Genomic DNA, 27,659 nt, shown 5'->3' with positions numbered 1-27,659 from the left:
TTCATAGTAGACAATTTTTATTTTCAAAAAGGTGCAGCAGTGAACAGGGTCCTTTGAAGGGCACTTTCTAAACAAAATACTTATGGTACAATAGAGAGCAGAAATTAGTAAATCCACAGTGAAGTAGTCAGATACTACAAAAAAGGAACAAGTTAGGAATACATATAAAGTTGCACATTAAAAATAATTTAACAGCCATCTTCATTGATTCAGCAATATTACAACCAAATGTCTGTATTTGCCTTATATAGCTGATCAACTTTTAAACAGATTTAGACTTTACCAAGTTATCGTAGTCTTTAAGAGACTACTGCCCCTACTATAGATTATTTAAGATCAGCACTCTAGGGAACAACAATCTGTGAAAGCAACTTTTACTCCCTGACGTGCAAGAAGTCAATTCCAAAGCCCCTAAGCACTTATCAGATATCTTCACTCATGCTAAAGTGACAATACTTTCAGTTAAGTGACTAAGGATATTTGTGTTAATAGATGCAACGGTTTTGCTTCTGCTGCAATTTGTGTTACTTTTTTCTGCAAAACATTATCTGCTTAATCAGATTAGAATATCATGAGAAGCAGAGTTTACATTTAAAAATGACCTATAATCACATTTTATATGAAAGACTAGTACTTAGTAAGGCTTCTATTCATTTTCAACAATTAAATGGCTCAAGTAATAAGGTGCAAGTGGACACAGCCATGTTCAAACATAGGAAGGCTCAATTTTTGAACCAGTTGTGTTCTGGAATTTGGTCTAGCTGTAATTTAAAGTTCCTTCATAACATGTTATTTCAGTTATCAAGAAAAAGTGAATATTGATCATTTAGGAGTGTGAAAATATCCATAAGATTTATTGCATCCTGTGAAAAAAATACTGAACAGTTAAATCAGAGCAAAAAACAGGGCAGTAGTTGATTGTTACTGTTCTTCCTTCAGTTGTATGCCTTTGATATTCAACTAAGCTTAAAATGCACTTCCAGTGCAGGTGTCTTCAGAGGTGTTTGTATTTTTGCTAAGTGACAGCAGGAGTGATGAGTAGAATGGGGTGATGTGAAGGTTTTCTGTGGTAAATCACATTATTTGTTAACTGGCAGACTTCAGATATGGATGTGGTAGACTCATAGTAAGTTGAGAAAAAGGCAACATAAGGGGACAAGTCTGGCGGCAACTGAAATGAATGACCAGTATGTTTTCCGCATGAAAATACTAAGAATGTGTTAAGTTAGGGCGAAACTCTTCCCGCTGATCAGACTTATTGGATATTCTACACCAGTTCTATACAATCAATTTCCATGTCAATGAATTGTAGAGGTAGAATATGCAAGATACATAGTAATCATTAAAGACTAAAATTCTGCCTGCTAACCAAGTATGCCATACCAGGAAATGTGGTTATATCAAATTATACTTTTGGTTATGATTATATAGTAGCTTTTTTTTACAAAAAGAGAAATGTCTACTTAAAAAAAACCACACACCAGTGTTGCAGACAATGACCACCATTGCACTGCTGACACTTAGTAAATATATACACTGGAACTTCAATTCTATGACCAGCTAGAATACTTCAGACAGAGATGCTCAAAGTTTAATGCATACATCGCTGATTGAAGACTTACCTCACCAGACCCTTCACAACCTACAATTAAGTACAGCCACCAGCAAACTTAACTAAAAAGCAGAACACGAATCTTAAGTGTAGTAGTGTCAGACAAATATATTGTTAAATGAGCGTTTAGATCACTTTTGGCTTGGTCAAAGAATACAAGCAAAAACTGTTGCAGGACTTAACACATGGTTAAGAAAAAAGGTAAGATGCCAGGGAACACACTGATTAGGAAGGAGTGGTGTTTGTAGAAGAGACCAGAGGCTCAAAGACACTGAAGTGGGATAAGATGTTTTGGTGAATGAAGGAGAAAAGAAAATCATGTTAGATAAAGAAGATGGAATATGTCAAAGGATCCAAGTAATTTAATGGAAGGAGACTGAAAGTAGTGGGGTGTTGTAATATGCATTCAGAGAAACACCCTCTCAGTATGTTCCCCTAGTTTTAGGGTCCCTTTCGGCAGCTGTTAGTTTTCCCCAGGCATCTCTAATTCCTCTGGATCAACAATAAATATGTTCTGATTTGGGAGGCAAAATTTAATCTGTTCACCATATGATTATGGATGGAATCAAGTTTACCTCCTGTTGGAAGTCACACAAGGAAGAAGGATGAAGGAGTAGCTGGTAAAGTCCGTCAGTACTGAAGTAAAATGTAGTCAATACCATGTTCATAAGTGCTGCTTTTACCAGATTCAAGAAGCTGTGAAATGGGATGTACTTTTTGGTTTCTGAAATTAGATCTATTCTTACGATTCAGCTGTCTGAAATACTTACTTGGCTTCATGTATTTGACAATGCACCAATTCAGGATTACCTACTCTTCTGACTTAAGGATATTGTTTTCTAAATGGATAAGTAGATATATTAAAAACAGAAACAGTAAATAGTAACAGCTTAAAATAAGGAGAGCTTTAATTTGACAATGAAAAAATATGTAATGGTTTTTTCCTTAAGCTACAGTTCAACTACCTTCAAGCAGGATGATTTTCTTATAGGATCCTGTGAGATCAAGATGATAATTCAGTAGTTTTCTAGCAGTTGGTTTGGTAATGCATTTCTATGGAGATTAATTTAGTAAGCTTGCTGGGCTTTTGAACTTAGAAAATCACCTAAGTTTAGAAAGGCAGTCAATATTTTGAAAACGCAAACATCACTTAAATATTCATATGGAATAAATAAGGGTGAAAATAGTGTTATCAGTCAGTTCAAGACAGACAACTACCTCCTCACCCAAATACCAAAGCAGTAACATACCAGAATCCTTTGGCATAAAGGGCATAATGGAGGTAGTTTTCAGCACAGCAGCAGCTCTCTGGCAGAGGCACTCAAACTGACTTAAGTAGTCATCCTACCATGATTTCTGCTAAGCAAGGATTTATGATTTTTATCTTTCAGGAAGCAAAGCCAATTTAAGTGTATGCATCAGGTCAATCTGAAATGTTTAATTATTCACAAGATACTTGAAGGTTGAAGATGACATGCACATGACAACTATTGTGGTGCCCATTTCTTTGTTTTCTGATGTTTACTCTGTTCAGATTAGTGAAGCAGAGCTGGTTCATCATGACCAACATACAGGCACTCAGTTTTATTCCAACACTTCAGATTCGTTTTAACATATTAATAAAGCCTATTTCAAAATAAGTTAAATTAAAACTTAAAAGTAGTTACCTCTATATCTAATAACGGGTTACAATGTTCTGAATTGGAAACAGTCTGAAAGAGTATCCTTGTGTCTGAAAGCTGCTTAAGCAGACCTGTGAGATGGAGATTATTAAGTACAGTGCTTTGAAGTCTGCAAGATGGACAGTTTCCAATCAGATCTCTTAACTCTGATTTATACTCTCCCATGCCATACTATGGTAGTTTGCTCAAGCTTAACTTAATTACAGGTGTTCAACACTGCTCTTAAACATTTAGCTTTTAGGAAAGTCTGTACAAGAGTGAATGAAGATGGGTGAAGATTTCTGTGCAATATGACCTGCCCTGGGTTAACATGATTCAGTTTATAAACTTGGTCTTTATTCATACAAAAACAAAATAAATCCAAGTCAGTTTTATAGGTCACAGGTCAACACTATACCTCTGATATGAAAAAGTATTTGAAAGACAAGGTATATGAGCAAGAACAGATTAGCCATGTCTGACTGTTCGGAATTACAGGTCAGTTGTAAAATATACACAGGGCACAAAGCAGCCCTCTAAAGACTAGGGATTCTGCCCTTCCCCACCGCTAAAAGTTTTAACAAAGCCAGTTGATTGAGTATTCCAGATGTAATTATTGTAGGTTAGATACAGACAGACCTGCTGGAGTCCCTCTGAAGAAATGAGCACAGGAAGCCAACTGAAGAGGCTGATAAATGCTGTTACAGAGACTGTGTGGAAAGTCTGTGAGCCCAAATACCATGACTGAACATTAGGCGTGGGTCAAATCTGTACCTAAGAGTAGGGAGAAGGTCTGTGTGAGCTACAATTAGATTAAGGATTACCAGCAACATAATAGATTAACATATAGTACTAAACCAGAATTCATTGGAATGGCTGCCTCCCTCAGCAGTGCACAATAGGGAACTAGTTTTCCTCTACCACAACAGTGCTACAACATTTCAATTTAGTCACAAACAAATACTACAGAAGAAGTTGACAAAAGTCAGTGTAGCGGCACTTCTAGCTAACAGTGTAGATGTTGCAGCTAAATACAACACTAGGGTGTATCTGCAGAAGCATTACACATGAATAAAGGAAAAAGGGTGTCCAGGAGCTGCATTGTCAATATTCTGCAGTATTTACAGCAGCAAAATGTTATGGCAGTTTAGCACGTAAATGCAAGCCTATTATAAAGGCTAACAGCCTCTTAAGTGCTGTAAAAATTCTCAAAAAGTGGTTTCTGAACTCAAAACAAAGCAGCAACCTTCTAACTGCACAGATGATTTTGCTGCATGATACAAGCTCCGTTTTCCTGGCAGTTTGACAGTTTTGAATATTCAAGACTTGAATCCAAAGTAGAAGTGAGATAAGGCTACCAAATACTTTAGTTGGAAAGTTCCTGTGTGGAGCACACACTTAAAGCTTTTAATAATCTGCAAGTGATTATTTCCTTATTTAACCCATTGTTCCTTTGATTAGTCAGCACAGCTGAAGAGCTAGACAGGCAGCATTCTTTTCAAACCAACAGTGACTGATAAAGTTACCAGGAAAGGGGTGTTTAATTACACCATTACTGAAGATACATTTGATATGTCCATAGTTTCTCATATCTTACAGCCACCAGGTACAGTTAATTGATATAAATTTAGCCTTTATAGTCCCCAAATTTACATTTTAAATTAACTGATACTAAATTAGAAGTCTAGATGGAGTTTCCTGGATGAAAAATGCAATAGCAGGTCTGAGACAAAACATTCAGCTTTAGAATTTAGTTTGTCCTATACCCACCTTCCTTTCCATTAATACAATCTCCTCTTCAGACCAAGTGTCTACACTGCCTGACAATTTCCAAGGATTTAAGTTTAAAAGCATTTATGGCACCATCCAGCTACTAACCTTTAGAGAGAAGGGAAGTCCCTAATTCCAACAAAAGGGGAAAAAGTAGAACTTTTGAGACTCTTGTCAAGGGAACTGATTTTATAAGACACATTCCTAAACAGCTACACAATTGTGAATGATTACAAAATTAAAAGCTGAAATAGTCAAAAAAGGTTACCCTGGGTCAAAGACGCCTGGTGTGCGACAAGTTGCTCCTGAGCAGGACTGTAACATCATTAAGCGATAGTTCATCTTCTCTAAAATTTCTTGATCTATTGTTTTAGCAATGTTAGTAAGCTGGTGTGGGTCTGCAGTCAAGTTGTAGACTTCCACAAACACCTGTTTAAGTGGAAAAAACAGTTCCTGTACTTTTATTAAATGTCAATATTACAAACAGAATACTTACTACACAATCAGTGGGGAAACGTACGCTGGTAGAGCAACAACTTATTTTCTACTGCTATGTATTCGTTTTATATCTTCAGTTAGCATGTAGTGGACACTACAGGCTAAGTGCTTACCAGACAGCCATGAAATGGACCCTTCCTTGAGGGGCTCACAATTTCAGGACAGACTTGAGGGGGCAGTGGCAAATTAAAAGAAGGCAAATATTAAGGAGTGAATTATTTGCGTGTCAAACATTAGGAATGTCATCTTATGAACGGATCCTAAGATAAGCACATGTAGGTAAGAACTTTAACACTCCACACGTATAGTTCTGGTTAATGAAACTCCCACAGAGCACATCTTTTTACCCATCCAACACTGCATATAACGGAATTGGACATAAGTGTATTAGATAAACTCCAACTCAAGCAGTAAAACCTTTGTATGGTCTGCTTAGTGTCACAATATTTATGTTTTTTTCTTAAGAGTTTATGGGGCAGACTGGTGATGGGTTAGCATGCAGTGACAAGACACTGGTTCAAAATATACCTATGACCATTCTGTGGGGCAGTAAAGGTCAGACATGCCACAAGAATTCAACTAAAGCATGCATGCAATTAAATCAGCAGATTAGCTTTGAATGTCTGCCTTTAGGAAGGGTAGAGCACTCACACAGCTCCCCTATCGAGGAGGAAGGGCTTGATCATTGTTGTCAGAGACGGGGAACAGGGAAGGGATTTAAGAGAAGAGCTGGGACTTTGAGTGCACTGTTTACACTCCTTGGTGGCACCACACACAGAGTATCTTCCCTGGGATGCTTTGAAGGAGACTGTTCATGAAGCTAACATACTACTAATGAATTTTGCTTCTAAATGGAGGAAAAGTCTGTGTCCTGTTGACAAAGAGCCTCTTAGGCCAATTGCCCTAGATCTTTCTGAAGAGCTGGCCTTGTCATTTTCAGGCCAGGCAGCTGCATTCCTCCAAAGTAAACAGCAATCAGCCTATTAGACTGCAGCTTGCTTAGTTTCTCCTCTGTGGTCATGACCCTGAGTTAGCTGTAGAAATGTGATCTCCCCATCAGCAGGCTTTACACCATTTGGAAGTGCTCACACAGATTTTATATGCTACATTTTTCCACTCAGCCCCCTTGATCTCCTTAGGGAGATATGTACTTTACCCCTCCCTTAGCCTTTGTCTAGTGGGATCTCTTGGAAGTAGGAGCAGATCATTCCCAGATCAATGGTGACGCACAAAGCTCATCGAGGGTCCCCTGTAGTGCATGAACAGGAGTCCCAATTTGGCATTGCAGTGAGCACAAAGATGGCAGTTTGTTAGGGACTGGTAATGCATTGCAGGGTTCCCGATTCTCCTTGGCAGTCCTAACGAGGCAGTTTGAAAACATGACTTGGGACAAATACTGTTACAACCTTATTTATCATGTGACTACATGCTGCCCCATACCAACTGCTCCCCAACTATTAACACTTAGCAGTTTACCTCAGCAACTGAGCAATTTAAGACTAAACTGCCTAGTCTTCTGCTGAACTGAAACGGCTTGATGATTGAATCTATTATAAGGGAAAGGTGAAATTACTGTTTTGATGGCAAGGCCACACACTTGCACCACTTGAGAACTTGCTAGGAATGTGCAGTAAGCTCTGATATACGTGGCTAGCCACCAGTTTAGTCTATGATCTACAATAAAGTTGTCTCTGTCATTTAGATATGGAGGACCAAATTCAGCCCTGCTGCAACTCCTACTTAAGCTCCACTTACACCAAAGGTGAATTTGGCCTTAGATAATTTAACCCATTTCCCCCTCATGATCATGCAGTATGTTTTGGTTAACTATTTCCACCAACAGTTAAAACAACTGACTGTTTAGCCTACGAGTGAAGCCACAGTCTCATTTTCAGAGTAGTTTATGCCAACCTTGAGAGTAGATAAACTTTGCAGACAGACATCAATGGAGTTACACTATAATAGATGCTAATTATCTCAAATAGTGAGAACTGCAAGAGAATTGAACATTTAACACAGTGTGCCATTAAAGTAAATGAGACAGAAAGTATTACCTCCCGGTCATCAAATTCACAGTACTGCAGATCCCACGAAGTTGACAGCGTCCTCACACAAGCATATGTATTGTTATACGAATCTTCACACACACAGTCTGGAAAACAATGCTGTAAAGAAACAGAGGTTAAACAGAAAAAGGAGAGTGAACATTCTTTTTTACTTCATGTGGTGAAACTGAAAGCAACAGTTCCCTCCCCAGAACTTGTACCTGCTGAAGCCAGCTGCAAGTAGTTCATGGACACTAGACAGAATATTGAAAACTAAACGTTAAAAATCCCAAGTAGAGATTTATGGAACAAAAATACCATTTTTTCTAAAAATCTGAAAGTGTCACTGTGTCAGGGAAGTTTTTAAAATGGGAGATAGCTTCTTTGTATTATTTTTCTGGTGAATACATACAGTAGCCCAGGAAATGAAAACAGTGCTCAATACCCAAAACAGGCTACTTAAACACAGTGGGAACAGTTCCATAAAATAGAACGTTACAGTAGGGTCTGTTTACTGTAAGCATTAGTATGACAGAATTACAGAGCACAGCTAGTGTATTGCAGAATGTAGCCACCTACTTACTGGCTTCAAATCAATATTTGATTGTGTGATGAGGCCATCAGAATTGCAGATGTAAGAGATCATGGCCCTATGTTGCAGCCACCATCTTTCCAATGGGATTCTTGGGGCACTAGTTATTTTAAAATCAAACAGGCAGATGTCCAGCCACTCAAAACATTCTATTCTGAACCAGGCATGTTGTACTCAGAACAGGCATAGCTCCTACTGACTTACAGAGCAAGATATAGTAAAAACCCTATTTTAGCATTGGGTACTGAGGAGTTCATAAAACCAAAAAGTTCATAAAATTGATCTTGAAGTTACAACAAATACTGTGCATATGTTGCAGTATGGTATACTGCATTGCCTTCTTGTCCTTCAAGCCACTGCAAAGCAATTTCCAATGTTTAAAAGGTATATCAAAGAACAAGTTGATATCCATTTTAATGTGATCCGCCCCCCCCCACTCCCTGTCAAGAAAAATGGTTTGCAAAACTCGTTGTTTGTAAGCCTCTAGTATTTGTAAAATTGAGGTTCTACTGACCCAGGAAATAAATCCAGATCTCCCATATCACTAGAAGACAATTTCTAGGCTACTAACAGGCCTGACTCTGTACTGAGGTTTTAGTTTAAGCGATTCAAGGAAACATTTACAAATAACTCATGCTTAAGTTCAGTTCTGCTTACAGTAACACCAGGTCCCAGAGCAGGGCAGGTAGGATCACTGCTGTTATGTCCTTCTCCTTGGTACTCAATTAAGACATCTGATCTCCAGGTCACATTTTTGTCTCCTCTCTAAAACAGGAAGTTTGTAATTGTTAGTTCTTCTGATAATGCCATAAGTAAAAATCATGCATGCCTGAGATTACATACTCCTTGCTGGTTACAGAGTAATTTAATGCACATCCAGTGGCACCAATACAAAAGCATAACGAAGCTTGGTGAAAGTGCATTGTGTAACAACAAATGGAAGCCACATTAGGGATCCAGTCCCAAAAACTGATAAGTTGGTTTAGGACGTGAGTATTTTGTTTCGTTTGAAGAGAGTGCTAATGACAGTTCATATACAAGCTAGCACTAACTGAAGGATGATGATCGTCATGAAGTACAAGCCATGTTGCCAAATACCACTAAATTATAACCCGAAGTCTCTAGAAAAAGTTTTATAATATAGCCTCTTCCTTTAGGGGGGTATCACCACAGATGAAGAATTACACAAGACAATCAGAAATACTTGTATAAAAGGGCAAACTCAACTGGAAAGCCAGTCTATTTCAAAAAGAGTTGAAAATTTTAAATCCCTCCCACATTTGCAGTTTTAGAATCATTTTTAAAAAGGCATGAAAAACCTATACAGAGGTGAGCAGATTATAGAAGAGAAACAAAACTACACAAAAGTACCATCACAAATGCACACCATAAACGGACAGAAGTCCAACACCCACAATCTTCATTATTTGTAACAGCCCGTAGAACTAAGTCAGACATGAGATTTAAGTTGATGATGTCCCTTTAAGGTTTGCTAGTGAAACCTTATACCACAAAAGTGCATTGGTTCTAAATCATGATGACTCATTGCAATTTCTTGAAGGCTACCTCCAATTTATAGACCAAGTATAAACAGTAAACTGATTAGCTACAAGAAGCTTCATTTAAATAGGTTTCTGCTCACCTGTAGGAAAGGTTAGTTTTATTTCCCTCCCTCTCCCCCCAGTCAGTGGGAAAAAGACGACGAATATCCCACTTATTAGGATTTAAATAAATATCAAGTGGGCATAATTTTGTCTTGGTCACATATGCAGGTCTTAGAGTGCTGGATCATATTAAAGTAGTTCTGTATTAAAATCACAAATGAGTTTGATTCCCCATAGTTTAAATTCCAGGGTATTACTAATTAAGAGGTCTCTTGGTTTTTGGTACTGTTTCTCTCCCTCTCTCTGTGAAACTTGCAAGCTGCTAATTGTGTTAGTACATCCTAAGACAGAGTCTGTTCTCAAAGCAATACTTTGTAACAGAAACAGCAAACAGACTCCCCGCCCTTTTGTTGTACTTATCTCGCTTTTTTGTTAACCATTGTGATTAAAATGGAGATTGCGGATGTATGTGGATGGATGCTTGGTGTGGATAATAAATGAATGATCAGGGAGGTGCCAGCCTCTGAGTTCAGTATTGATCGGCTGAAGAATGCGCAGAGTGAAGACAACCAGAGGACCCTCCAGAGGGCAAACTGGAATCCACCCAACAGCCTCAAGGATGGGAGAACTGAAGAACAAGATAACATCTGGCAGCACAGAGCCGTCAGGAATGTGCCATCTACTGATTGATTCAGCAACAGCATGATGAAGCAATTCCAATAGACTGGCATAGGAATACATTCCTATAAAAATGGACTCTAGAAACGGAGAACTTTGGAGTCTGATTCTGCAAACCAACTTCCAGGAGCATCAGATGTGCCTCTGACAAGGCCCTGCTCCCTCCTTGTGTCCAGGCCACCTGGCCAGTGGCTTGGCATGAGCAACTGTAAGGCTGGTAACTATGATAACAACCTTGCAGAACGTGGTGTGTGAGTGAATAAATATGAAATTGAATGGAATGTTATCGCTATAACTAACTGCTTACTATGATTCTTTCTGTATTCATAATAAATGTGGCATTTTGCCTTTTCCTCTTTAATAAGATCCTGCTAGTTTTTATTTTATTGGTAACAACAACAAGAGCATTTCAGAATTGAAGAGCCAAGTAGTACAACGATCAAAACAAGAGTCATTCATTACCAGTAGTGCAACTAGTCAAAGAAAAAGCTTTCCTTAAAAAAAGGTATCCTCCCTGAGCGGGAGTTTCAGAGTTTATTGGAATGTATAAGCAATGAAATTTTTATTAAGCCAGAAGGGCTCTATATGAAAATACCATGAGGGAGAAGAGATTTGGAATGCGCATCTTCCTAATCCATTTTAGGAAACTTTATTCACTCTGAAGAATAATCTGTACAAGAGTAATCTGCAAATTGCTTGGTTATTAATCCTGTCTGAACTCTTACCAGAAGCGGCAACAGTGACATCCCATCCATCTGTGTCTTGTTTAAGTCAAACCCTGCGATATCCAAAATAGTGGGACCCAAATCAATGTTTGCAACGAGCATCTGGATGGTGGCGGGAAACAAAGTGTTACTGACTCACAAAAAGATTAATGTTCTTAAAAACTGTCAAGTTTTAGTGTCTGTCTGAACAAGAAAGTGAGGTCCCTTTATACTACAGAACACTAATGTGTTGCTAGACCCCTTTACAACATATATGCCAGACACTGATTACTGTGACAGAATATGAAGACCTATATTACTGCACCTTCACTTATAATCCTACCTTGTTTGTCTGGTTTGGTTTGATGCCCGGTCCTCGAACTAGCAATGGAACTTTAATGTCAAACTCATAGAGCTGCCGTTTGTCTATCGGCAAAGAAAATTGTCCTAGAAAACATTAAGAATGAGACCATTTAATTGTGGTTTAATTTATAAAAAACAGGGCCTCACATGGCTCAGGATCTGGCCTTTGATGAAAAATGACTTGTTTAAATGTCCCCTTTACCTTGACCTTACATACACAGACCCTCAGACCATATTCACCCAGATTTCCTTTATTTCAATCTATTACTGTAGTCAGATTCTGATGCTGTACAAGTTGGGCTACTTGTAAAACTTCAAATCTACATACAAGACAGAGGGCAGCTCTAACATTGAGAAAGGAAAGAGGTGCTATAATGAAATTCACCAGTAAAAATAACTTGGTATGTCAGAGCAGGAATGAAGGAAAGGTCTATATTTATACACATCATTACAACATTTTAGGCACAGAACACCACTTTATAAAATACTCTGAAGATGGATGGCACTGCAGGTTTGCAGTCAATTAGTTTATCTCCATAGCATCAGAGGAATACAAGTATTGTCTTCATTTCATAGATGAGTAAATAGGGGCAGAAGTTAAGTAACTAAGATTTCACCAAAAGTTTGCAGCAGAATTGCAAAGGATAAGTATACATACCAGTATGGAAGCCATTGTCTGAGGTATAAAAAATGTAAGTATTATCTAGCTCTCCAAGCAATTCCAGTTTCTTCACCAGTTTCTCTATCAGATCATCTACTGACAGTAGCGTTTGCCATCTGTATGGGAGCAAAAATTGTTCCATTTAAAGTGTATAGTATTAGTTGTAAATGGGCATTTATATTAGGCTACAAATCAATTTGGACTTCTGTTATGCACAGTAGGCATATCACGCCAATCACCACACACTCTGGAAACAAGCCAAACGTATAGCGAGCTCCATTTTATAGTCTGAGCTGCAGCCATTCTAAAAGAGACACAGACCTTCTGTTTTGTCTTATTCTGCTTTTGTTGGTTTTACTCTGTAGTGCCTGAAAAGGTCAAAAAGCAGATTGCATTTAATCTTATCTAGAAGTAGCCACAGACCATTTCTGAAGTAATGCAAACCAGCATGTTAGCATCAGAGTGTTCTCCGGCAAGGTCACCATTTTATAAAAGCAGAACTAAAGTGTTTTTAAAAAGTATATCATGTTTTAAATGGTTTCTATATTAAGTGATCTCTTCTGTGCACAAAAGAGAGTAGCAAGGTCTATCCACTTCTTTACATTGCTCCTGCAATTCCAAGATCCGTTATTCTGACACTACTAGCCATCTTCTCAGCAAGCATACCTCATGATAGAAAAGTGACGTTTGGTTACAGGAGTAGTGAATCTCCACAAAGTGCTTAGATTCATTACTGGTTAACCAGTCAGATTTTATTATTGGGTTCTGAGGTCTCCCAGCATGCACTCAGGGTTTGATTTAAGATTTAATTGCATTATTTTACCAGCATGCTTTATAAAGCAATGACCTGAAAACCAGCCCAGAGTTTTCCTTCTCCAAGATAGCAAGCTTTACCCTGTCAACATGTCCAAAATAGAATTCTACTATTTAAAGTTTTGTAACCTTTTTCATTAGAAGTTAGCCTTACAGCAAAGACCAAGAATAAAGAGGAGACTAAAAAGCTTACTTAAACTTACACACAGTAGCTAGCTATGACTTCATACTGTACACTTCTTAGCTGCTGTTGCCATCTATAATGGATCACAAGTAGTAACTGAAAAGTGGCCTAAAAATCACATCTCCCTCTATAGAGAGGGATTGCCCAAGAATCCTGTAAAGTTAACCACTAGACAGATCAGCTCTGAAAACAGGTAAATTGCTGTGTTAATTACCAGTGCGTTTAAAGTAAGGTTGTACTCTGATTCTTTGCCAGTGAATTGTGGAAGAATTCTGATTTCTTCTGAGACAGAGGGGGAACTGTGGAAAGGCACTGGAGGACTATCAGCATTTAGCCTTCATCATCCCTGCAAATTGTACCAGTTACCAGCCCAAGTAAAAGAAGAACCCGGGATCTAACTCACAGTCTCAGCTATGCCAGGTAGCCCCAGTTGAAAGCACCACGAAACGTGTGTGAAAGATGTGTAGGTATGGGAACAATACCGAGAGGACAGCTAGAGTTAACTCTGCAGAGTAGATATATGCATAGTATACCCAAGGGGCAGTTCTGCCGAGTAAGTTACTCTCTTCCACCATCACCTTTAGTAAAAAGTTCTTCTAATTGTTCATTTTTTACTTAGCACTACAGAAGAAAACAGCTAAAAAGAACGTGGTTCCTAAGTTTCAATCATTTACACTTGTCTAAAAACTTACTGCATTCAATGGGACTGCTCAAGTGCAAAATCAGAACCTCTATTGACAGTAATATACAAAGAGGAGAGAAAGACTCAGATCCAAGGTTAGCTGGCCGGGGGAGCTAGATGTTAAGATATTTTCTAACTTGTTAACTAAGCACATTTGATATGAAAGTCATTGAGAGAATGAATTCCCACAGTGTCTTTAAAACAAACAAAAAACACAGATCAGATCATATTTGTCTACTTATTTTGAGAACGTGAATGCATTTTACTGTCTCATGCACTAAAGTTCAAAGAAACAGTAAAGAGACCGAGCAAGACTTCCTAGATCTCTATATGTTGAATGACAGTAGCAGTTAGATACAAGAGATTTGTATGTTTTGCAGACTACTTATGAGTCTGACTACCAAAAAAGGGGTTGGGGCATGACTCTACAGGCAGCATCCAGAGAACTATTGCAGGTAATTTAACTCTTATGATTAGACCTGTTACACATTTTAAATTTGTTCATTTTTGTTTTCCTCAAAATAGCGTCTGGGGCTATTAGTCTTGCCAGTAAACCTATTAAATGGCCTCAAGCAGCAGTTCCTACCTTTTTCTAAAAGCATTATCTAGAAACTGTATTGAAGAATTAGTCATTGGAGTCTTTGCTTGCCTGATTAGCCAATGCTTATCCTAAAAGAGAACACACTGAGATTAGTTCAGAAACAACATAAAATGAGCTTTTTTGTTAAGTGCTAAACCTTCACTGAATTGTTAATTGCAACAGTAATAGTTTGAGTGAAGTATTTGCATTACAATAAAGTATTTACATTAGAATAGCAGAGTAACCAGTCACTTTAATAATAGAATTGTAGAACTGGAAGGGACCTCAGAGGTCATCTAGTCCAGTCCCCTGCACTCAAGGCAGGACTATGTATTATCTAGACCAGGGGCGGGCAAACTTTCTGCCCCGAGGGCCACATCTGGGTAGGAAAATTGCATGCAGGGCCATGAATGTAGGACTAGGGCAGGGAGTTGGGGGCAGAGTGCAGGAGGGGACTCAGGGCAGGGGGATGGGGTGCGGGCTCTGGCCTGGCACCACTAACCTTGAACGGCTCCGGGGTGGCAGTGGCACACACAGAGGGGCTACGACAGGCTCCCTGCCTGCTCTGGTTCCGCACCACTCCGAGAAGCAGCTGGCACCATGTCCCTACAGCCCCTGGGGAAAGGTGGGGGCAGAGGGCTCTGTGCGCTGCCCTTGCCTGCGGGTACCTCCCCCGAAGCTCCCATTGGCCACAGTTCCCTGTTCCCAGCTAATGGGAGCTGCGGGAGGCAGTGCGGGCAGGCGAAGGCAGCGCGCAGAGCCCTCTGCCCCCTGCTCCCCCAGGGGCTGCAGGGACATGGTGCTGGCTGCTTCCAGGAGTGGTGCAGGGCCAGGGCAGGCAGGAATCCTGCCTTAGCCCCGCAGCGCCAAGGGGGTTGCAATCCTGTGGGCCGGATCCGGTCCGCGGGCCATAATTTGCCCACCCCTGATCTAGATCATCTCTGACAGGTGTTTGTCCAACCTGCTCTTAAAAATCCCCAATGATGGAGATTCCACAACCTCCCTAGGCAATTTATTACAGTGCTTAACCACTCTGACAGGTAGGAAGTTTTTCCTAATATCCAACCTAAACCGCCCTTGCTACAAATTAAGTGCATTGCTTCTTGTCCTATCCTCAGAGGTTAAGAGCAACAATTTTTCATCCTCCTCCTTGTAACAACCTTTTATGTACTTTAAAATGGTTATGTCCCCTCTCAGTTTTCTCTACTCCAGACTAAACAAACCCAATTTTTCAATCTTCCCTCATAGGTCATGTTTTCTAGACCTTTAATCATTTTTGTTGCTCTTCTCTGGACTTTCTCCAATTTATCCACATCTTTCCTGAAATGTGGCGTGCAGAACTGGAAACAAAGGTGAAAACCAAAACAAAGTCATCATTAAGCACCTCTGCCATTTCCACATTTTCTGTTATTGTCTCCCCCCGCCCCTCATTGAGTTCAAGTACAGGTGGGAGTTAGACTCAATTTTCCTCTTAGATCATAAAAAGAAAAAAAAAGAGTACTAGTAGCACCTTAGAGACTAACCAATTTATTTGAGCCTAAGCTTTCATGAGCTACAGCTCCACTAAGGGTCTTCAAGATTTGGACCAGGATTTTGAACCAAATCACAGTTCAATGTATATCTCGGCTCAAAAAAGCCTCAAGAAGGCAACAGGTCTTACTAGCTGCGGTTTGTATGGCCTTCTCCTTCAGTCACAGGTAGGACAAACTGCAAACATCTAGTATGGAGCTGACCATGTGAATTACTGTGGCTGGCTTTTCAGATAAGAATGGCTACTATCTCCTAGCTAAAGTGAAAGTATCTTGTCCCACACATTATCCATGTGTTTTATAAACAGATACTAATTCAGCGAGTCTGACCCAAGCCTGCAAACTACCTTGATAACTGAAAGGCAAATAGTCAAGATCATGTCATTGCTCAGTTACTTCCTTCGAGTGCTTTTCTTTTACCACTGGTTTAAATTTGACTCTACCAAGACAAGCGCTTCTCACTTACATTAACTTCATATGCTGACACCTGGATGGTGCCGCCATGTCTACTGAAGAGACAATAAAACAATGTCAACAGCATTTGGTGGCAGTGGGACTTATGATTCATGACTTAACCAAGAGGTCTTCTAATTAGTTTGGTAAAATTGATTACTGATAATGTTTTCCATTAAAAAAGGAGTGATCTGAGTCTCGTTGGTAGAGACAGTAATGCTCATCAACACCCATCTCCACTGGGCACTTGACAGAGCAACTTAAGGCATTTCCCTCTCCACTCTGTGTGAAACCTGTTCAAGATGGCACTCTAGCTGAACAACTTGGCAAGTTATGGAAGCACATCATTAGAGCTTATGCACATGAGTGCAAGACATTCTGGAAGAATAAAGTTCTAATGGTTTGGATGCTGAAGGTAAAACTTCAATAAACTTAGTAACAAATCATAATTTCTATCCTACTGAAGAATCATTAAGTTCTTGAATCTTAAAATACAAGTGTGTAGCGACAGGTGTTTATTATTGAAGGTCCAGATAGCCAGTCTCCTATCACTAATGGCGTTAGCAAAATCAAGTTTAAGTGATTGTGATCTTAATCTCAGATTTCCACATCAGATGTTTCACAGAAGAGTTGAAAGATTAAGATCAGAATCCTTTAAAAATTTGATGCTGGCATTAGATGAGCAACAGAACAACGTTAAACTTCATAGTGTTACACATGTAAGTCAGACCCACTGTCTAATTATTTCCACCAATTAATGTAGTAATCTGTTTGGATTCTTGCAAATCCTCTTACCTTTCCATGAATGTTAAAATTGCCGTTTCTTGGTGCACTGACATTCTGGAAGCTCTTTTTATATTGAGGGGCAGGTATCCAGGGAGAGTGTGGTGCTGGAGTGGAGATCATCATGAAGAAGGGTTCAAAGTTAGATTTATATTCCAAGAAATCCAAGGACATGTTAGCCTGCACACACAAAATTAGTTGTTTAAAAACTCTCCAACACTAGTGATAACAAACCCTAATGTTAAGCTGTGAACTGTCCAAAATAGTTAAGACTAGAAGTGTATGAATACAAAAAGCACTTGTAAACTATTTTACAATCTCGTTGATTGAAGTAGAACTTGTGGTAAATCAATCCCAAATGTTCCGAGTTATTTATAAATCCTATTTCAACATAAGATGTCTTTTGCCCCTCACACCTCTAATTGCCACTATGCCTCAGACCTTCATGTCATTCAGAGCTGGAAAGCTTGATGTAAAGAATGACTCAGATCTCTCATCTCACTCAGTCCTTATGTTGACAGAGCTCCCTCTCAAATCCTGCCTTCACTGACAGTTTTATTCATACTGTCAGGTACAATTCCATTTCATGCCCTTCCTAAATCTTTCTACATTTTAGGGGACATAGGATCCAGATCTTAAACGTTAGATGGGAATTTGGCAGTTTGTTCTCCTCAGAAGGCAGTCGCTCTGCTGGTCAATGTTTCATTCCCTGCTCTACTGCTGCCAACTTATTTGTTACATCCATCCTCCAACCTTGTGCTAGTTTGATGATGATCCACCTTTTTTTTTTTTTTTTGGGTAAAAGGTGATTAGGGAAGAGGGACCAACAGGGTATAGCTTTAAGCTTCATTCACTTGTGCTGCTCCATTTGATCTCCCTCACCAAGCCACTCATTTTCAAGTCGTATCTTGAATACTTATTGTTCACCTTAACCTACACATGACAGCAAGTCTCACTTACTATTCCTTTCAGCCCATTACTGTAGCCTTCCCTTTGCCAATCATTAGAACTAATCTTCGTACATGCACAATTACCACTTACATCTCAGTTCTTCCCTTTTCTAGTCTCATGTTTTTCCTTTTCTGCCTGATCAGTCATCCAGGTCTGGAGTGCTCTCTATTCTGCCTCTCAAGCAATGGACTCTAAGAACGCTACATAAATAGATTGTCTACTGCCCATTTGTGAGAAGCTATTAAAATCAATTATGGATTTTGTGGCTCACTGGTAATAAATCTATATTCCCCACAAATAGAGCCTTCCTGACCTCTAAGTAAGTTAGAATAAGATTAGATTAGTGGCCTACAGGACCAATGAGAGACCAACTCCCATCAAAGAGGCAAATACTGCAGCTATTGACAGAAGACTAGCAGTCTAGTGCTATATGTGATCACATTAAATTCTCATCTTCCACACAGTTCAGGACATGTCAATACTTTCTCTGAAGTCTGTGTAGTCGAGTGCTGTCTTTTGTCAGTCCAGAGTCCCCACTGTTTAATGGCCAAAAGCAACAAGCCAGCAGGCACCAACACACAAGCCTTTTTCAGGATCACTAATATAGACGAGGTTAATTTGAAATATTTAACATTAAATCACATAGCGTCACTACCTGTGCGAGAGAACCCTCCTCGACTCCTATACATTCTCAGGGACAGTTCTCTGTCGATACTGTTGTAAAATACTCTATCCACTTTTAGTCTCTTTGGTATTTCTAAATTGCCTATCACCTTGGTGAATGCACAGGTAGGATCTGAAGCATCAGTCAAATGAAAAAGTCCCATTCAGTTACATCACATGAAGGCAGACAACTAAGTATTTTACAACCGTATCGACAGAGAACTGTCCTGAGAATGTATAGCAGGGCAGGAGGGTTCTCTTCGCATAGATAGTTCATGATGCTATGATTTAATAGGCATCACAGAAACTTGGTGGAATGATGACAATTCATCAATGGGACACAGGAATACCACAGTATGAAATATATAGGAATGAAAGAGTAGGTTATGCTGGTGGGGGAGTGGCACTACATGTGAAAGAAAGCACAGAGTCAAATATAATAAAAAACTTAAATGAATCAAACTGTATCTCAGAATCTCCATGGATACAAATTCCATACTTGAATAATAAGAGTATAGCAGGAGGAATATACTACTGACCAGGATGGTGACTGTCATTGTGAAATGCTCAGAGAGACTGGAGAAGCTATAAACATAGAAAACTCAATAATAATGGATGATTTCAACTGGATCCAGTCAATATGGGGATGTCACCCCTCACGATGGAATGCAGAGAAATTTTCTAGACACCATTAATGACTGCTTCTTGGAGCAGCTAGTCCTGGAACCCACAAAGGGAGAGGCAATTCTTGATTTAGCCCTAAGTGGAACACAGGGCCTGGTCAAAGAGGTGAAAATAACAGAACCGCTCAGTAATAGGTGTCCATAATATAATTAAATTTAATATCCGGGGGGCAGGGGGAGGGGGAAGAGGAGAAATAGCAAAGAAACCCACCATAGTAGCATTTAACTTCAGAAAGGGGAACTACAAAATGAGGAAGCTAGTTAAATGGAAATTAAAACCATGACAAGAGTAAAATGTCTGTATGGAAAGTTTTTAAAAATGTCATAACAGAGGCTCAAATTAAATGTATACCCCAAATTTAAAAAAAAAAAAAAAAAAGTACAAGAACCAAAATGTCACCATGGCTAAACAGAATAAAAAGTAGCTAGATACAAAAAGGCATCCTTTAAAAAACTGGAAATCATATCCCAATGATGGAAATAGAAAGGAGCATAAACTCTGGCAAGTCAAGTATAATCTGGTATGCCAAAATATGTGAGGAGAAAACCAGCAAAAGACAAACTAACAGCAAAATGTTTTTTCTAAGCATAGCAGAACCTCAAAGACACGAATACCAGAGTTACGGACTGACTGGTCCGCCAGATACCACGTGAAACCGGAAGTAACCAGTCAGGCGTCAGCAGAGATGAATAAAAAAGAGCAAGTACTGTACTGTGCCTGTATTGCATCTTAATGGTAGGCACATCTGGGCGGCTGCCCCCACCCCCACCTCCGGACAGCCACTTACAGCAAGATGCTGGAGCTGCCAGGCCAAGGCAGCTGGAGACACCCGAGCATTGCTCCTGCTCTGCTATGTGCAGCTTTCACCCTCCTCCGCCCCTCCCGGAGGGGGACATGGTTTTTACCTCCCCCTCCCTGGCCAGGAGGGGGATGCATTGTTTTTACCCCCACTCTCCCAGCTGGGAGCGGGCCACACTGTTATATCTCTCTCTCTCACACACACACACACCCCTCCCCCTGCCCAGAGGGGGACAAGCTTGCAAACTCATGCCGGGGCTGACTAGGTTGTTCAGCTGCTGCTGAATCCTATCTCGGAGTGTCAACTGCTGGATCTGGAGCCTGAACTGCGCTTTGTTCAGAGCTACAAACATTTCAGAGTTACGGACGACCTCCATTCCTGAGGAGTCTGTAATTCTGAGGTTCTACTGTACATCAAAAGCAGGAAGCCTGCCAAACAGTCGGTGGGGCCACTAGATGATCAAAGTGCTAAAGGAGCACTCAAAGAAGACAAGGCTATTACAGAAAAGCTGAATGAATTATTTGCATCTGTCTTCACTGTAGAGGATATAAGGGAGATTCCCACAATTGAGTCATTCTTTTTAGGTGACAAATTTGAGGAACTGTCCCAGATGGCTTTGGATCAAATTGATACATTAAACCATAATAAGTCACCAGGACCAGATGGTATTTACCCAAGAGTTCTGAAGGAACTCAAATATGGAATTGCAGAACTACTAATTGTGGTATGTAACTTTTTTTAATCACTTAAATCAACCTCTGTACTAAATGACTGGAGGATAGCCAATGTGATGCCAATTTTTAAAAAAGGCTCCAGAGGCAATCCTGGCAATTTCAGGTTGGAAAGCCTAGTTTCAGTACCAAGCAAATGGTTGAAACTACGAAAAGGAACAGAATTATCAGACACATATGAACACAATTTGTTGGGGGAAGAGTCAACACGGCTTTTGTAAAGGGAAATCATGCCTTACCAATCTCTTAAAATTCTTTGAGGGGATCAACAAGCATGTGGACAAGGGTGAATCAGTGAAATAGCCTTTCAGAAAGCCTTTGACAAGGTCTCTCACCAAAGGCTCTTAGGCAAACCAAGCAGTCATGGGATAAGAGGGAAGGTCCTCTCAAGGATCAGTAACTGGTTAAAAGAAAGGAAATAGGGTAGGAATAAGTAAATAGTCTCTCTCAGAGATCTGTACTGGGACCAGTGCTGTTCAACATATTCATAAATGATCTGGAAAAAGGGGTAAACAGCGAGGTGTCAAAGCCTGCAGATGATACAAAATTACTCGTAAAGTCCAAATCAGATTACAGAGTTAGAGAGATTTCACAAAACTGGCAACAAAATTGCAGATGAAATTCAGTGTTGATAAACGAGAAGTAACACATTGGAAAACATAATCCCAGCTACACATACAAAATGATGCAGTCTAAATTAGATGTTACCACTCAAGAAAGACCTTGGAGTTGTTTTCAGAGAACTATCCACAATATCTGCTCAGTGCAGCAGCCAAAAATCTAACAACGTTAGGATCCATTAGGAAAGGGATAGATAATTAGATAGTAAATATCATAATGCCCCTATATACATCCATGGTACACCCATACTTTGAATACTCCGTGCAGTTCTGCTCACCCCATCTCAAAAAAGATATCTAAGAAATGGAGAAGGTACAGAGAAGGGCAGCAAAAATGATAAAGGTATTGGACAGCGTCCCTATGAGGAGAGATTAAAAAGACTGGGACTGTTATACTTGGAAAAGAAATTACTAAAGGGGGCTATGATAGAGGTCTATAAAATCATAAACGGTATGGAGAAAATGAATACGGAAGTATTGTTTACCCCTTCATACAACACAAGACCCAGGGGTCACCCATCAAATTAATAAGCAGAAGGTTTAAAACAAAAAAGAAAGCACTTCTTCACACAACGCACAGTCAACCTGTGGAACTTGTTGCCAGGGGATGTTGTGAAGGCCAAAAGTATAACTGGGGCAAAAAAAAAAAAAAAAAAAAAGAATTAGATAAGTTCATGGAGAACCGGTTCCTCAATGGCTATTAGCCAAGATGGTCAGGGATGCAACTCCATGCTCTGGGTGTCCCAAAACCTCTGACTGCCAGATGCTGGGACTATATAACAGGAGATGGATCACTTGATCGTTGCTTCAAAGGGAATGAACAGAACAGGGCATCTGGAATTGGCCACTGTCTGAAGAAGGGATACTGGGCCAGATGGACCATTGATTTCACCCAGGATGGCCATTCTTAAAATGTCTCTTGAAATCACATATCTAGATATACTGTAACATCTAAAAAACAAACGAGCGCGACGTTAAAACTCAGTTACAACAACAGTTTGCTGAAGTGAGGCACATCCTCTTAGGTCTTAAGGCAAATTGCCATTTCACAGGTTGGTAGCCTGAAGTACTTGTTCTAACTGGAAGTCTGTGACCTACCAATCAGCAACATTTTGGTCAAGCACCCTGAACTAGCACTGAAGTCAGTGTTCACCTCCAAATCCGGCCCTTGGCTAACAGCTATCTAACAATTTCATTTTCCCATATTTGCATATACAAGTTTGCCCTCTTTAAAGAGAGCTGGAATCTTGCTTCACTGGTTATGCGTGAAGTAATGACAACACCAACATTAGGCAATATCCATTCAGTAACAGAGCCAAGCATAAAGTAGTGTTTCGTCACAAATAGAACAGTAATGCAGCTGTTGTGATGTTCTTACCAGTACATCTGTCAGGTAATCTGCACTGTAGTTCTCACCATGCCTTCGTGCTTTTCCATTGATTGAAAGAGTGTAATTATAGTACTTTGAATTTTTTTCCTATGAGAGAAGAAAAAGGTATCACTTATATAAAAAGACAAGAATCTACTATTTCATTGACCACTTTAAATAAACTAAGTTGTCAGCAAGTATTTGTCAAGCATGATTTTATCAAACAATTTGTCCTATTTAAGTATTTGTAATATGTGCTCTGCAAAAGGCCTACAAGCTTCGCCTTTTGTAAAACCAAAGTGATTCTACACTATAATAATTGCAAGTTTTTCTTTGTTGAAATCAGGTTTTCAGATACTTCTCTTCATTAGAAATAACTCCTCATTAACATCAACAGCCTCCATACAAAGCTGAGAAAATACAACACAATATGAAGGAAGGGAATTTCCTCTTTTAGTTAACAGAAACATGCAAAAAACAGATCGGTTCTTATATTCAGCACAATTAAGCTAAATTTACTTTTGTAAAGTACCTGCAACTAGGTATTTAATAGGAGCTGTCACATACCAAAGCATACCAAAAACTCCACCCAGGAGGAACATGGCCTATTCCCCCTGCATCTTCTGCTCCATACTGAAAAAAAGAAAAAAAGACAAAAAAAGTGACCCAGCACAGTCTCAGATGTTTAGGGGGGTTTGTTTTCTTCCACAGCAGCCAGAAATGCAAAGGCCCAGTTCTGATCAGATGAACACACACTGACCATGCGGTGCCTATGGTAGGGGAAAACCCAGCATGTGCACTAACCAAAGAAGTCCAGCTGTCCCACATCCCTTCCCCAAATATAATCCTCAAATTCTAGTACTCCTGAAGTAGAGGACTAACCTACTGAGTCTCTCAAGACTACCTGTTAAATGGATGCTGATACTTTGACCAAACTAAGTTGAGAAAAGTTGCGTTGCATGACTTACTTCCTCCGTTCCTTTAACAATTCTGAGGACCTTTTCATCTAAAAACAGTAGGATTTTAAACGTTATGGGGGTTTATTTTATCTACAAAAATAAGGATTAAGACTTTATTTCACAAAGTTACTTTCAGTACAGGCATTTCACCTGTGTCACAGCAAATATGAGTAAGATATACCTCATTCAAATACTTCCCAGCAAAGAATGTTTGATAGCCACACATAGATTTGAGGACTGCTGGGAAGGTATATGGTTCCTGTATCTTCTGCCATGATTTGCTGCTGCAGTTTCCCTCCAGAGTGTTATTGACAACATGATGATTATGTGGGTACTTTCCTGTTAAGATGCTAGCTCTGCTAGGACAGCACAATGCACTGGGGACATACTAGAACACAGAATGAAAAAATACAAATTGTAAATTGAATCGGGGGGGGGGGGAATCTAGTTTTTAGCCAATAGCAAGAGACATTAAAAGATATGCTGATGAGTCACTCACATCACAGATCAGATTACTCCCATTTATTTAGGCATGTAGAACTACAACCCAAATATTTTTATCAATTAGAGGTTGCATATGGGATTGGGTTTATATTTTCTTTAGAGTTTGCAATTTAGAAAATGCATGTTATACACACAAGCAGGAAGCACCAGTTATTTGAGAACGAACAGTTATTTAAATACTACTTATTGTAACAACTCCAGTAAACAAGAATTGAGAACCATTACTCAATTTTCAAACCTGTACAAAACCAAATCTTTGAAAGATTTCCTTATTAGTTTCTAGCCAAAACTTTCATTTCCTAAAAATATTCATCAAATTAAGTATTCTGAAATGTTCCGTCCCAGGCACAGAAAGTGATCTTGGGTCCAAGTCACAATTTACCACAGGAATTAATCTGCCCCCTTGTATTCGCCATATTTAAAAAGTTGAAACTAAACCTACTTCAGAGCCAAGTCACGGATTAAGTTTGTTATACCATTACAACCATAGGTATTTAAATTAAAATAGCTTAAATAAATACATGCCACTGAAGGTTACAGAAGTCAATGTCACCACTTACTGCATTTGAGAAGCTTATCCCCATCTCTGCAATAAGGGCACTGGTCTTCTTTAGTGGTATCTGTAACAGGTAGTAATTAGAATAATCATCTAAAAATATCTGGATACTGAGATGCTAGTGTGCTATCTAAAGTGGCAACCTTAAGTTGATTTCATGGGAGGTATTTATAGAGTACCAATCACCACAGTATTTAGGCATAGGCTAGACCAAACCAATGCCTCCATTTCTTTGCAGTGAAACTTCAAACGCTACATCTAAAATGCAAGGCTAAATTTATTATCAAAATTCTTAGTTTATTTTTTGCAAGTTTTGACAGAATTTGCCTTTTAAGTAATTACATTCTACCTAATGTTTCTTCATTCAAATGGATCAATTAGACATCATTTTCTAGCCAGAAAATGGTGTTTTGGTTTTTTTAAATGCCCCTTTTCATCCGGGAGCCAGACTGCTACAATCTCATAGTGTGAACTGATTCCTCATATATAGTTAATGAAATGATCTTTCAGAATGGTCATTAAAACTAAGTAGCCCAGCCATAAGATTTACTTTCCCACCCTCACTGGAATGAAATCCCTAATATTTTACTCTGTCAAAAACAGGTACTCACCCTGGGCAAGTAGAATTTAAAGACTACAATAAAATGAGCCTTTTGGGATCTTTGAAAGAAAAGGTGCTCTAAGTAAGTAACATTCATTGTTTAATTTGTGGAATTTGCCAAGTCATTTCTGTTTTAATGTCGATTCCTTCAATGGACATCCTGAAGCACTCAACATCCCAAGTGAAGACCTACATACAGATAGGCTAATTAAGTGATCCTGGCGTGATACACACTATGCATATAGCAAACCATGCGTGTGTTGATGCTGGTCAGTTTAAGACAGTCAACTGCAAATCGTAAAACATCTTGGATTGATGAAGACCTGTTACTTCAGGTTGTGACGAAAAGGGAACACATATACGAGAGAGAGAGAGTTAAAACTAATGAATCCATGCGTGTCTCATGCCACGGCCAGGCTTACAGAACACTGTCAGTCTTGGTGGACGAGGGAGAGGGAAATGGTTTTCTTCATTGCCCAACTAGTATGAAGAGCAAAAAACACGAAGGATAATATATGAGAAGACGGGGATTTTTTAGAGTGTTTAATCTAAAGCACTGTGAGCAAGAATTTTCTCATTCTCTCTCTCTTTAATATAGATAACTAAGCGTGAAGTTCTGAATGTACTAGTTCTCTTGCCAAAAGGCATATTATGTATTCTTTTTACCTCATGTTCTTGGGAACAGTGAAGGACTTGCTCCCCAAAATGCAGTATGTTGCCTTTCTGATAACAGTGTCTCAATATTTGCCCTACAAATTAAACCCCTATGTTACAGCTGAGTGAACCATACCTAACTAAGTCACGCTTGCAATAACGCAATGAAGCAGGGTCACAAAAAGGCACCGGCAGACGTTTCCATTTACACACCACCCTAGCGGACTCTCTGGACTTTCTAGAGGAGGGCTGACACTCAGCCTAGCTAATAAAGCAGCGCACAAGCCAAACACCACCCGTTCTGTCAGGGACGCTGCACTAACGACAAGCCCCCGGTCAGCCAGCGCACACGTTTTCCTTGCGCGAGAGGCGACATCCCGCCCCCAGGCCAGACACACACCGGAGGGGAGTTGCACGACAGCCTCAGAACACCTGTTATGCAGCCAGATACCCCCCCTGCAAAACGGCCTAAGTTCAAACTGCTTTTCCCTCTCCCAAGATGCAGGGGCCCCGCTGCTAAGGCGGCGATGAGCGGCCCTGTGTGCAGCAGAGACCCTCCCTGCCCTCCAGCTAGGTAACTGCAAGGGGGTCGTCTGCCCCACCGAGCCCCCGCCCCTCACCCCCAGCCGGGTCAGGCCAGAAGCAAACGCTGCCGCGCCCAGCGGGCCCGAGCGCGGGGCTGCCTGCGCCAGAGGCGGGCGGCACGGCATGACCACCCCTGGGCAGGGAGCAGAGCCCCCCACGGGGACACAGCGCTCCCCCCAGGCCCAGGAGTGGGGCCGGGCCCCCAGGGCGCACCACGTCGCGGGGGGTAGGGAGAGCAGGTTACCATGCCGCCGAGGCAGACATCCTGGTCATCGGCGAGGATCAGCACCACACTGGGCTTCCGCGCCCCGCTGGTCCCGGCCGCCTGCGCGCAGCCCCAGTCGCGGCTCAGCACCAGCAGCGCGACCAGCGCCAGCACCGCGGGAGACATCGTGCAGGACCCGGGCGCAGCGCGGTGGCCTCCGAGCCGGCGCTATCGCAGACGAGCGCAGAACGAAACCGACCCGAGCGGCGCCCCGCCCCCGGCATATGACCAGGGAGCGCAGCAGGCGCTGTCATGTGACCCCCCCGGCTTCAGCCGCGGCCTTGGCCGCGAGCAGAGCCACCTCCCCCGTCCCCAGCCTCGCCCCCGCCCCCTCAGACCGTCCACGCCCACTTCCCAGACTGGGCCACTTCGCCTCCCTGAACCTGCCTCGCTCCCACGTTCCCGCGGCCAGCCCCGACCCCGCCTCACTCCTACCGGACTGCCCCACTCCTACACCCCCTCAGCCAGCCGTAACCCCGCCTCACTCCCGCCCCCTCAACCTGCCA

General features: G+C 40.6%; 1 protein-coding gene across 4 annotated transcripts; it reads right to left on the bottom strand.

The window, feature by feature from the left end:
* On the bottom strand, nucleotides 1-27,569 carry GNS (glucosamine (N-acetyl)-6-sulfatase). Of its 4 annotated transcripts, none has more exons than XM_037887296.2 (14): nucleotides 27,133-27,569; nucleotides 25,053-25,112; nucleotides 24,170-24,376; nucleotides 23,597-23,662; nucleotides 23,039-23,137; nucleotides 17,225-17,392; nucleotides 14,454-14,536; nucleotides 12,186-12,304; nucleotides 11,508-11,611; nucleotides 11,186-11,287; nucleotides 8,836-8,943; nucleotides 7,596-7,706; nucleotides 5,312-5,472; nucleotides 1-4,047 (listed from the first exon to the last, which is right to left on the bottom strand). In XM_037887296.2, exons 1-14 carry the CDS (start codon nucleotides 27,277-27,279, stop codon nucleotides 3,975-3,977), a joined length of 1,608 nt encoding a protein of 535 aa, XP_037743224.1. In that variant the 5' UTR covers nucleotides 27,280-27,569; the 3' UTR covers nucleotides 1-3,974. The 4 variants fall into 4 exon arrangements, with proteins under 4 accessions (XP_037743224.1, XP_043404328.1, XP_043404335.1 ...); XM_043548393.1 differs by having other exon boundaries at nucleotides 5,312-5,496; nucleotides 27,133-27,505; XM_043548400.1 differs by lacking the exon at nucleotides 27,133-27,569 and adding an exon at nucleotides 25,660-26,673 and having other exon boundaries at nucleotides 5,312-5,496.
* Nucleotides 27,570-27,659: the final 90 nt, after the last annotated feature.

Source organism: Chelonia mydas, chromosome 1 (assembly GCF_015237465.2).
Source record: "Chelonia mydas isolate rCheMyd1 chromosome 1, rCheMyd1.pri.v2, whole genome shotgun sequence".
In the NCBI taxonomy this organism is placed as follows: Eukaryota; Metazoa; Chordata; order Testudines; family Cheloniidae; genus Chelonia; species Chelonia mydas.
The sequence above is the reverse complement of the archived record's forward strand: the minus strand, read 5'-3'. Positions and strand labels throughout refer to the sequence as shown.

Coding starts and splice junctions, on each gene's coding strand:
- GNS (XM_043548393.1), bottom strand. CDS start 27,279: ATGTCTCCCGCGGTGCTGGCGCTGGTCGCGCTGCTGGTGCTGAGCCGC. Junction 23,663..24,169: donor CTGGGAAGTATTTGAATGAG/GTATATCTTACT, acceptor TCTTTTTTTCAG/TATGGAGCAGAAGATGCAGG. Junction 14,537..17,224: donor ATTTTAACATTCATGGAAAG/GTAAGAGGATTT, acceptor GTTCTCTTTTAG/GATAAGCATTGGCTAATCAG.